The 12,852-nt window shown below is 48.4% G+C and overlaps 1 protein-coding gene across 1 annotated transcript; it reads left to right on the top strand.

Moving 5' to 3' along the window:
• Window positions 1–221: 221 nt before the first annotated feature.
• Window positions 222–8,120, top strand: dcp1b (decapping mRNA 1B). The gene is made up of 7 exons (XM_031582614.1): window positions 222–254; window positions 563–685; window positions 4,173–4,439; window positions 4,608–4,694; window positions 4,811–5,257; window positions 5,714–5,860; window positions 7,241–8,120. The coding sequence occupies exons 1-7, from the start codon at window positions 222–224 to the stop codon at window positions 7,319–7,321; spliced, it is 1,185 nt and encodes a 394-aa protein (XP_031438474.1). The 3' UTR covers window positions 7,322–8,120.
• The last annotated feature ends 4,732 nt before the right edge of the window (window positions 8,121–12,852 follow it).

Raw genomic sequence — 12,852 nt, 5'->3', positions numbered from 1 at the left:
GTGTTGTTATAACTGCTGGCATGAAATGAAACATGCATCACCGCATCAGTGAGAGTGTTAACCCCCCCTATCCCCCCCCCCCCCCCCTCAGTCTGACTCGTCAGGAGCAGCAGCTGCACCAGCAGCACCAGCAGCACCAGCAGCAGCAGCAGCAGCAGTGTGGGTGGGTGTCCCCCCGAGCTCTGGACAGCGGCGACACCAGAGGGGTCGACATCCTGCAGATGCTTACCAAAGCACGGAACGAGTACGACAAGGTAAATAACACACACACACACACACACTCGTACACACAAGCAAATACCATCCTGCAGTTGCTCACAGAGGCAGGTGACGAGCATGACAAGGTAGGTACCACCACACACACTCACTTACACACACACACACAAACGCATTTGCGCACATACACTCACTTACAACAAACTGACACACACACACACACACACACACACACCAACCATCCTGCAGATGCTCACAGAGGCTCACCAAGATGCTCTTGCTGAGAGAGAGAAAGAGAAAGAGCAGTGGTTGACCTTTGACCCCCGCTGTCCTCCCTGGTCCTCAGGGCAAGCCGAGCTCCGAGCCCAAGGAGATCGGTGGCGGAGGGGGGGCGATCCACGACAACCCTCACCTCATCAAGCCCATCCCCCTCAAGCCCACCGACCGACAGAGGCTGCTCCAGCACAAGGTACACCACCTGACCTCTGACCCCTCACTCATGACCTCTGACCTCCTGACACCTAGAGCAGGGCCGCAGCTGGGACCCCCCCCCCCCCCCCCCCACAGTTCGGAGCAAATGCCAAATCTGCCATTGCTCCGAGTTATATTGCACAGCAATGTTTCTCATAGAAATATGCACTAGTCCTCCGGGACACGAACCTTCTTCCTGTATTTACCTTTTGCCTCCGCCCCCGGCACATCTGACCAATCAGCGGAGTGGACATTCTCACATGGTTTGAAGTGATGCATTTTATAGTCAGAGCAGTTTTTTCTTCTACCTCTCTGATTTTGGTTCACTTGGATTTTTCTGTGTGTGAAGAGAAGCCGAACCAAGGAGATTATCGCTCCAAGCTTACAAACTCACCAACTGACTCGGACAGCCAAACTATACGTGTGAAAACGCCCTTAGACCGCAGAGGTCAAACTATACGTGTGAAAACGCCCTCAGACCGCAGAGGTCAAACTATACGCCCTTAGACCGCAGAGGGGAGACTTCTTGCCAAGCCCCTTCCTGGTGTCATTAAAGCCAGTCGGGGGGCTAGCGCTGTAGGCTAGCGCTGTAGGTCAGCTCCCACAGACATGAACACCAATGCTGTCTGCTCTGGTTAGCCTGACGTGCTAATTAGCCCGTGTGAGAAATCCGCATGGTGGCACCAGGAGATCAGCATTATGGAGCTTAAAACAGAGGCACTGTCAATATTAAGCCTCTCCAAATATTGGCTGCATTAGACAAATCCTGTGGGCAACCCCAGATTTGCTGAAATGGATTATGTGCGCTGTTGGACTGTTTTAGGAAAAGCAATTCAGATGGAGCAGGTCTGGCGTTGATGGAGCCCACTGAGCGTATACTAGATTGCTCTATACTGTCCTGCGTTATACGTGGCACACAGGACGTATGCGTTATACACAGGATGTATGCGTTATACACAGCATGTATGCGTTATACACAGGATGTATGCGTTATACACAGGATGTATGCGTTATACGTGGCACACAGGATGTATGCGTGATACGTGGCACACAGGACGTATGCGTTATACACAGGACGTATGCGTGATACGTGGCACACAGGACGTATGCGTTATACAAAGGATGTATGCGTTATACACAGGATGTATGCGTTATACGTGGCACACAGGATGTATGCGTTATACGTGGAACACAGGACGTATGCGTTATACGTTGCACACAGGACGTATGGGCCACACCATATGTGGGCTGCAAGGTGACGTGATAATTACCAACCTGATACGCGCTAGTGGTACATGACAGTCGCTGTGTTTCTTGGGTGTCCTGTAACGTGCCTGAATTTGAGAGAATTTGGAAGTCACTGCAGTTCTGATGTTAGCCGGTTAGCTGGTATCGGGCCGTAGATCTCCCTCTTGTAGAGAGTGTCTCCATGTTAGCATTCCCCTTGTTAGCCGCGGCACTATAGCGTAATCAGAATCAGAATCAGAATGGGATTTATTGCCAAGTAGGTTTACACCTACTTGGAATTTTTTCTGGTGTGAAGGTGCATACAGTAAACATAAAACATACAAACATAGAAACACAATAAGTACTACACATAGGAAAAGTACTACACATAAGAACCAAAAAACACAATATATACGATGCAAATATATAAACAATGAATATAAAAAAAGTAAAGTGGAAAGTAGAGTGCAAAAAGCAAAACAAAACATGGTGTCCACGGTAGCGTTCTTTATATGTGCTTTATGTCTCTCTACCGTTATCAGTATTTGACCCATTTTGCTTCTAGCCATGGAACCGGCCCAGGAAGTGAGTCTGGCCCTGGCCAGCTGTGTGTGTGTGTGTGTGAAGGCCGCAGAGTGTGTAGCGTGGAGCAGATGCACTTGAGCTGGTGCTTGAGAGTCCTTCAATGTCCTTCAATGTCCTTGAATGGGTTGCTGCTGAAGGGAAGGGGACCTTGGCTGGCCACCATGTCTGCCTCTGTCTGGACTCTGGGACTCAGGAATGTGAACCCTCTCTCTCTCTCTTTCGCGCTCTCTCTTTCACCCGCTCTCACTCTACCTCGCTCTCTCTTTCGCGCTCTCTCTTTCACCCGCTCTCACTCTACCTCTCTCACTCTACCTCTCTCTCTCGCTTTCGCGCGCTCCCTCTCTTTCACTAACTCACTCTCTCTACCTCTCTGTACCTCTCTCTCTCTCTAAGTGTTTAAGTGTGTGGTGGGGTTAGTGTGTGTTGGTGGGGCTTACTGTGTGTGTGTGTGTGTGTGTGTGGGTGGGTGGTGGAGTTAGTGTGTGTGTGTGTGTGTCGGAGTTAATGTGAGATGGTCTTATTTGTACATGAAAGTTGTTTGTTTGACTTTGTTTTGCTTAGATTAAAAAATAGAAATAGATAAATAGATAAAACCCCTGTTATTGTAACTGACATACGTCTGAGGGGTGAAAAATACGTCCGAGATGTCTGAGCCAGCTATCTAATATTAGCATGCTACTACCCACAAGGTAAACAGCGATGGGTTGGACCAATCACAGCCCTGCGGTCTCTGTGCGGCTTGCGTCGCCTCGTCGGATAGTTAAAACATTTGAAGGTGCACGCAAGCCGTGGAGAGGTGCTCGGAGGGGGGAGGTGCTCGCAAGAGGTGCTGTCTTGAGTGTCTGCGTAAAAGGCCGACCATAAATCAGGCTTTAGAGTGTGTTTGGTGGAGTTAGTGTGTGTGTGGAGTTAGAGTGTGTGTGGTGGAGTTAGGGCTGAAACATACCAAATGCGTTTCTAAAGACGCAGACGCTTCAAAATCATCTTGGCAAAGTGCGGCAGGCAAAACAGCCGCAGGTGCACCAGGCTGTTTTGCCCAGCGCCTATAAAGCGGAGCTGCGTGTGCAACCTGCCTGGGCCGAGTGTGACATTGATGAGCGGTGCGCCTCCGCTGAAAAGTTGAGAATAGTTCAACTTTTAAGCGCACCTAAAAAAACGCTCGAAAAGACGCAATGCGCGGCGGATAAAAGGCGCACACGCAAGGCGCGCCGTACCATAGGAAACAATGCTTTTGCTAGCGTCATGTTTTTAGAAACACGTTTGGTGTGTTTCAACCCTTAAGAGTGTGTTTGCCCCTGTAACCAGGCTACCTGGAGCTCAGGGTGTTTTTCTTAAGTGCAGTATGCTTTGTGGTTGACGTGTGTAGGCCCTGAGCTGTGTGTGTGTGTGTGTGTGTGTGTGTGTGTGGGCCCTGAACTGTGTGTGTGGCATTCTTTAATATGACAGAAATGTTTCATCTCTCCTCTTTTTGCTGCCTTTTCACCCCCCCTTTCTCTCTCCCTCCCTCTATTTCCCTTTCTCTCCCTCCCTCTCTCTCTCCATCTCTGTCTCTCTCTTCCTCCCTCTCTCCCTCTCTCTCTCCCTCTCTCTCTCTCTCTCTCTCTCTCTCTCTCTCTCTCTGTCAGGATGGAGACTCCAAGCCCGTCTCTCTGGCCTCGTTGTTCGGCCCTCAGGCTGCAGCCCCGCCCTCCTTCTCTCAGTCCCACTCGGGCCCGAGTCCAGGGGTCGGAGGTCGTCCGGCCGTGGCGCGCTCCCTGTCCTACGACGACCCCTCTGCCCAGGCGGTCCCTGTCAGCCCTGGGGGGGGCCCTCTGCTGGGCGCGGCCCCCCCACCCTCCTCCTCCTCCTCCTCCCAGCCCTGCGCTGCCATCCAGAAGCTCATGAGTGGCCAGCGGGGGGCGCCAGAGGTGCAGCCGCCCACTGAGTCACCCGACAAACGCGTGTGTGAGAACGGCCTGCAGCGAGGAGGAGGAGGAGGAGGAGGAGACCCGCTCCAGAAACTCTTCCCTAACCCCCTCTCTCCTCACCCTCCTCCCCCGGCCTCCTCCTCCTCCTCCTCCTCGTCTGTCTCTGCCCCGTGTCGCCCCGTGTCCCACCCCCCCCCTCAGCTGGCCCTCCTCTCAGGCCTTCAGGCTGTGCACCCCATGGTGACCATAGCGGGCGCCTTCCAGCAGCACATGCAGCAGCACCCCCACGTCTACCAGCACCAGCACCCCCACCTCTACCAACACCAGCAACCCCAGATCTACCAGCACCAGCAGCCCCAAACCCACCAGTACCCCCTTCAGCCCCCCCCCCCCACCCCCATCAGCCCCCGCCTCCCCACCACCAGCACCGCCCCCCCCAGCAGCCCCCTCCCCCGCCCCCCGGCCAGCCTCTCTTCTACAGCCCCGTTAAGCCCCTGCCGCCCGCTGCCCTGCATCTCCTCCAGATGAGCCCAGGTGTGCTGCAGCCTGGCCAGGTCAACACAGGGGTGCATCCTCCTGCTCAGGTGGGTCCAGGTGTGTTGCCTGCTCAGGTGAGCTCAGGTGTGCCTCCTCCTGGCCAGGTGAGCGCAGGTGTGGTTTCCCCCCATGAGCTCCTGCAGCGCCTACAGCTGGTCCAGCAGGAGCAGAACCTGAACCAGAGCCAGGCACCTGAGCACAGCCGACCTCCCCTGGCCCCCTGCTTCCACCAGCCCCAGAACCAGAACCAGACCCGGCCCACAGAGACCAGCACCGCCGGCCCAGCGGGCCTCAACTCCAGCCAGCACTTCCAGGTGAGGCCTCATGACACACACACCACCGACCAACTAACATCTCAACTTCTCATAACACATGTGTCCAACACTCTATAAGAACACAGACATTCTGTGTCTGTGTCTGTGTCTGTGTCTGTGTCTGTGCCTGTGCCTGTGTCTGTCTGTCTGTGTGTCTGTGTGTGTGCCTGTGTCTGTGTCTGTGCCTGTCTGTCTGTCTGTGTGTGTGTGTCCGTTTGTGCGTGCATGCGTGTGCGTGTGTGTGTGTGTGTGAACATGTCCACCATAGCTCCTTGGGGCTCCCCGTGTGCCTGTGTCTGTGTCTGTGTCTGTGTCTGTGTGTGTGTGTCCGTTTGTCTGTGCGTGCGTGCGTGCGCGTGCGTGTGTGTGCGTGTGTGTGTGTGTGAACATGTCCACCACAGCTCCTTGGGGCTCCCCGTGTGACGTTGTGTGTGTGTGTGTGTGTTCTCCCTGCAGAGCCTCCCCGCCCCCGTGGGCCCCGCCCTGCTCATCTCCCCCAGCGTCTTCTCCCAGGCCCCGCCCCCCCGCAGCGCCCCCCACCCAGAGGAGCCCAGAGTCCTGAGCAGGAGCCAGCTACAGGCCACGCTCACACACCTCATACAGGTGAGTTACACACACACACACACACCATACAGATCAGTCAACACACACACACACACACACACACACACACACACACACACCGTACAGATCAGTCAACACACACACACACACACACACACACACACACACACACACACACCATACAGGTCAGTTAACACTCACACACATCTCATACAGGTCAGTTAACACACACACACACACACCTTATACAGGTCAGTTAACACACACACACACACACACACACACACACACACACACACCTTATACAGGTCAGTTAACACACACACACACCTTATACAGGTCAGTTAACACACACACACCTTATACAGGTCAGTTAACACAGAGTTGACACGCGCTCACACATGTCATGCAGGTGATTTAACACCTACACACCTCACACAGGCTATTTAACACACGCTCACAAATCTCAGATGCGGATGAGTTCACACACACACTCACACACACACCTCATGCAGGTGATTTAACACACACACTGACACATGTCTTGCGGATGAGCGCACACAGCAGTCACACATCCTCCTGCTCTGAGCGTGCCCAGGTGAAATAGGATCTGCTCATACACACACACACCTCATACAGGTCAGTTAACACACACACACACCCTCCTGATCTGCTCATCTGTTAGTGTTTGCCTTCGGACTCTGATCTCTTCCTGTAGCGCTGGACTGCCCAGGTTGCCATGGGGATAATGCTGCCCATGCGAGGGCAACACACACTGAGTGTAATTAATTACCCAGCAAACACTGGGCCTGGCTGGGCACACACACACACACACACACACACACTGAGTGTAATTACCCAGCAAACAATGGGCCTGGCTGGGCCACGCGCGTCCTCAGCAAACACCTCTGACTCCAGCGCACACACACAGGGCTTTATTTCTCCAGCGCACACACACAGGCCTTTATTTCTCCAGCGCACACACACAGGCCTTTATTTCTCCAGCGCACACACACAGGCCTTTATTTCTCCAGCGCACACACACAGGCCTTTATTTCTCCAGCGCACACACACAGGGCTTTATTTATCCAGCGCACACACACAGGCCTTTATTTCTCCAGCGCACACACACAGGCCTTTATTTCTCCAGCGCACACACACAGGCCTTTATTTCTCCAGCACACACACACAGGGCTTTATTTCTCCAGCACACACACACAGGCCTTTATTTCTCCAGCGCACACACACAGGCCTTTATTTCTCCAGCGCACACACACAGGGCTTTATTTCTCCAGCGAACAGACGGGGCAGTGTTTGACCTTAGGGCTTTATGACGGGGGCAGTGTTTGACCTTTGACCTTAGGGCTTTATGACAGGGCAGTGTTTGACCTCCTGGGCTCCTCTCTTCCTGTGTTTCAGAATGACTCGTCTTTCCTGGACGTGATCTACGAGGCCTACATCTCCAGATTCGTCAAGGACGACGGCCGACCCCACTACTGACTCTCAACATGACCCACGCAGGACGAACCCAAAGCCGTGCACTGTGCTGACCACATTATGCAAGCGTGTGTGTGTGTGCGCGTGCGTGTGTGTGTGTGTGTGAGAGAGCCAGAGAGGGAAAGATTTAAATTTTTAGTCTGGTTTGTTTTGTTTTTAAATTATTCAAATAAATGAAAAGGGAACGATCCTCCTAATTTTATCCTCAAACTGCCGCGGCACGGGACAGGTCAAAATGGCCGCCGCATAGACACCAGCAGCTAGCCAGGTTCTCAGCTCTACGATGCCAAATAACATGATTTTTCCTCCGTAGACTGAGCTTACACCATGAAGCTTCCAGAAATTACAAGAAGCTACCTGACACACACACACACACACACACACACACACACACACACACGTTTCATAGAATCCCTCTCCTGAATCTCTCCCACACTCTCGTGTCAGGCTAATTTGATAGACATTGTGTAATTTAGAGAAGAAGAAAATATTTTGTTACAAAATATTTTTTAGAATATTTTTTTTTTCTATTTTTCTATTGAACAGATGTACATTCTTAACTGCTCTAAGCACCCCATATGTAGCAGCAGCGCTAGCAGCAATGCTAACAGCACTAGGCTTGGTGTGCTGAGAGCAGCAATGCTAACAGCACTAGGCTCGGTGTGCTAGCAGCGATGCTAACAGCACTAGGCTGGGTGTGCTGAGAGCGTTTGCCTCTAGGCCACCATGTGGAGGTTTTAAAAGCGATGGAAAGCGATGCATTTGACCTCTGACTCATTAAAGACCACTGTTAAGCCCCGCCCATCTGATGTCTGACTGACGTGTGTGTCTCTGGTCTGTGGTGTCACTCCATGCTCCTCTCAATGGCGCCCCCTGTGGTGGCCGCCAGAGGTGACGTCTGACTGAGATGTGTGCCATTTGTCTCTGGATTGAGCTGTACCCGCCTCAGTGGCGCCCCCTGTGGGACTGAGATGTGTGTAGTGTGTTAATCTGGTTAAGGCCTCAGTGGCGCCCCCCACAGGTGTGGGTTTGAGGCGCATCACATAAAACGATTTGCTTCCTTTTCCGGTGGGAATTCCTGAAAACTGGGATCCCACCAGGATCTTGAGGTTTTGTTGTGCTTGTTGGGGTCAAAGGTCACCAGGATCTTGCAAGGGTTTGTTGGGATTGTTGCGTTCAAAAGGGACAGAATTTGACAGAATTTTTCTCAGAAATTGAGGTTAAATTTGCATTAAATGAAATTGACTTAAATAAAATAAATTGCAAATAATGCATAAATTCCATGACTGCATTTTTTGCAGAAATATTGTGGTAATGATAAAAAACAACAAATTCTAATATACATGATTCAGATTCAGTTAAATATTGACATATTTCTGGACATATGAAAGTGTTATTTATGTCTCTCCCTTTTCACTCTCATCCTGGGACTCTGTATCCCTCTCTATCCTGCTCTTTTCCCCAACCCGTGCTCTGTCTCCCTCCCTCCCTCCCTCTTCTTCTCTCCCTCCCCCTCTTCTTCTCTCCCTCCCTCTCTTCTTCTCTCCCTCCCTCTGCGTGTCTTGTCCCATAATCCCTCACTCTAACCCCAGCTGCTCTTTAACCCCGAGTCAAAGATACTCCTCTGTCCTGCTCTTGCTAAGACACTCCTAGTTGTGTTGTCATTACTACCAGCTAAAACCAGCACTGCACATCACCACAAACGCACCATCCCCACTGTGAAGCATGGTGGTGGCAGCATCATGCTGTTGGGGATGCTTCTCGGCAGCTGGCCCTGAAAGGCTTGTAAAGATATAGGGTAAAATGAATGCAACAAAATACAGGGAAATCCTGGAGGACAATCTAATTCTGTCTGCAAGAGAACTACGGCTTGGGAAAAGATTTATTTTTCAGCAAGGCAATGACCCGAAGCATACAGCGAAAGATACACCGAAATGGTTTAAAAGACAACAAGGTGAATGTTCTGGAGTGGCCTAGTCAAAGTCCAGACCTAAATCCAATGGAGAATTTGTGGCTGGACTCGAAAAGGGCTGTTCACGCCCGATCCCCGTGCAACCTGACAGAGCTTGAGCAGTTTTGCTTGGAAGAATGGAATAAAATTGCAGTGTCCAGATGTGTAAGCCTGATTGAGACTTATCCACACAGACTCAGTGTTGTGATTGCAGCCAAATGTGCATCTACTAAATACTGACTTGAAGGGGGTGAATACTTATGCAATCACTTATTTTACATAACAGATTTCTAAAAGTAATGTCAATTAAATAAAAAAATGTGTATTCACTTTGACTTTAACGAAGTTTTTTTTGTCAAAAAAGCCGACTTATGTTGACCATAATTGATTTATAAAAGTAATAAAAGGGTAAAACATCCAAGGAATACTAATGCAAGGAACTGTAAGTGAGCAAGAGAGAGAGAGATCCCGTGTGTGTGTGTGGGAGAGAGAGAGAGGAACAGAGAGATGTGAGAGGGTGAGATCCTCTATCGTGTGTGTGTGTGAGGGAGAGATGCTCTTCGGTGTCTGAGAGAGGGATTCCCGTGTGTGAGACTGAAGTTCCAGACAGAGATGGAGATAGTAGACTTCCTACAGAGAATTTGATTTATTCCAAAAAATCCTCTCTCAGGAGAGCATAATTTTCCATGTCATGAATCTCAACACAAACCAAGGGTCTCGCCGTCCACGGAACAGAACATCTTATCAGAGACCAGTGATGGGAACAGAACTCGGATCGGCCCGACAGGAACAAACACAATTAAGAGTGTGACTGTTGCAAGAAAGAATCGGCGGCGTATACGCACTGTTGCGAGAACCACAGATGCAGTTTGCATACCGGTCCAACAGGTCTACAAACTATGCCATCGCCCTGACTATGCACACCGCCCTCTCCCACCTGTGAGGATGCTGTTCATTGACTACAGTTCAGCATTAAATACCATCATCCCCTCCAGACTCGTCTCGAAGCTCGTAAACCTAAGCACCTACCTATGCAAATGGATCTTCGACTTCCTGACGGGGAGGCCACAGGTGGTGAGAATCGGTGAGCGCATTGCACTGCCTGTAATTCCCACACTGGATTTGTCTGTAGGTTAGTATAGGTTAATATATGTGTATTATATGTCATATGTATAGATTATTATAGGTTTAGCATACTGTATTGTATATTTATCTTGTATATTTAGTAGGGTAATTACATGTTATTATTATATGTATAGGTTATTGTATGTTTAACACGTGTAAAGTACTTGTACAGAGTATATGTCATGTTATGTTATTGTAGCACCCGTGTTGTATGGACCACTAGAAAAGCTACACTAGCGAAGATATTAGATTCGAGAGTTGAAATTACAATTATAACAAAAAGTTTGCAAAACGTAAACACTTTATTTTGTACAGTTTCCTTGATATGTTAAAGTAGAGATTTGAATATGATGCGGTGAATGTATGAATGAGTGTGTGTAAATGAATAATTAAAGAAAAGAAAACAACAAAACATATACATATGCACCGACATGTACATTCAATTTGAAATAAAGCATAAAAAATAAATGCACTCTATATGAATCACTGCAGTGAGTAAGTATACACTATAAGAAACAGTGCACCAATTCAGTATGCTCAAAAAGAAACAATGCAGCAAAACCAGTATGAGAACCAGTGTGGAAAATCAGTCACTTAACAGTCCTTGTGTTTGTGTATGCAAAAGGATTTCTCAGTGTGAAAAGTATTGAACTTGATATGTCCAGGCGCAAAGCTGTAAAGTTCGGGTTCAAACTGTAGTTGAAGAAACCTTATGGCAGCTGGCCAGGCTGTCACAGGTTAGATGCTCCATGCGCAGGATGTAAAGATCTCCGTGGGAAGGCTCGCCATCGTGTCTGTGTCTTCTTCAATCCCAACATAAAACCCAATCTACACAACAGTGTAATAGATTCCAGGGTTAATATTCTGTAAATGAAATCTACGTAAAGCTTTACTCTAATATCTTAAATCTACAGGTAGAAACCCGAAACTGCCCTAAAAGGTGGCTACCTAACGGCTGCTGAGCAGGCGTTAAGTTATACCCAAATGCAATTAGCCTGCCTGGCCAACAAAACCCGTATGAACAGTATACACATATAACTCGGTGATAAACCCATTCTCAGTCGTGTAAAATGCATAACAACAGATCAAATACATATTACTGTTGAATTTCTGTCAAAGTGACATGTTTTACCTTGTCTAACCAAATGTCATGAGCAACTAACATTCAACCATAACCACGTTAGCTATACGGCTTCAATACACGGTTTCAAACAAGTTATAGCTACTACGATACAAACACAAAACATGAAAATACAATGTATATTTGAGAAATAAAAGGTTGTAGTGTTAAATAAATGCTTCGACTGGTTTTGTATATGCTCTTGGAGTTTGACATAAGTTACAGTAGGCCTATGAAATAGTTACAGTATGAAATAGATAAACTCACCGAAGCTCTTCATCAAAACACAAATTAAACTCCACTCTCTGCTTGTAAAATGGCAGGTGAGACGAAATATATCGATATCTTACTAAAGTAAGCAAATTATAGTTAAATGTTCTTCTATAGTGCTCGTGCCTACTGGCTTTCGCGGCTGGAGTTCAACGGTGCTGGAAACGAGATAATATTTTCTAGCTGGGCTACATACTATGTTATGCAGTGACGTGCGGTGGGGTTCGTTGCTGGTGAGGCACTGCCTCTTTCAGAGTCAGATTTACAAATACATAAACCCAATAGAGTACGGTATCTTAAATCACCATTCAATTGGCAGCTTGCACATTGACTACTGGTTGTTTTTCATATCAGCATTATCTACACAGGTATAGGTAAGGTACGTACAGTTGGCAGCTGCTAGTTTGTGATTAACTGGTGTTAATATATGTGAAAATGCACTCATGAATATGAACTCGTAAATTTGAACTCTTTCATACGAAGTTGCACAAGCACCCTGAGGGTTTCTACCCTTTCCCATTATAATTCTAAGAGTTAAATCGAGGAGACTATAACATCAGCTAGATAACCAGCTATCATTTCATGCAAATTGAACTCTTCCAATTAAATCGTTTAAGGTTATTAAGTTGCCTTAGCTAGCGAATTAGCTAGCGTAGCAACTGGATAACCATAGCAACCAGGACGCAACTTTAGCTGCAATTTAAGTTTAATTTCTCAAAATCAGCTTGGGTTGGGTCTTGGGTTCAAAGTGATCACAACCACTTGTGTGATGTTAAATGGCTTCACATAGACATAAAACAATCCTAAGAGAAATAATGAGAAATCAACGGAGCTGCCGCTGTACGTCCAAAACCAAATTATTGGTATTCGGCATTGGTCTCCCATTGATCCCATTGATCACTTCACGTTTTGATTGAAAGTTGCTTTAAGAAATTATTTAGTTTAGCAATAGAATCTTCCATTTTCGCAGTCAGGGTCAATGTAAGTGTAGAAGAACAGCAACGGCAGAACCAGCATAAACCCGACCAGTGGGCTCTCGCACGCCCCCTTTATTGAGGCAGAGGTACT

The sequence above is a fragment of the Clupea harengus genome, chromosome 16, assembly GCF_900700415.2.
Source record: "Clupea harengus chromosome 16, Ch_v2.0.2, whole genome shotgun sequence".
NCBI lineage: Eukaryota > Metazoa > Chordata > Actinopteri > Clupeiformes > Clupeidae > Clupea > Clupea harengus.
Note: the sequence above shows the minus strand (reverse complement) of the source record. Positions and strands in the feature narration are given on the sequence as shown.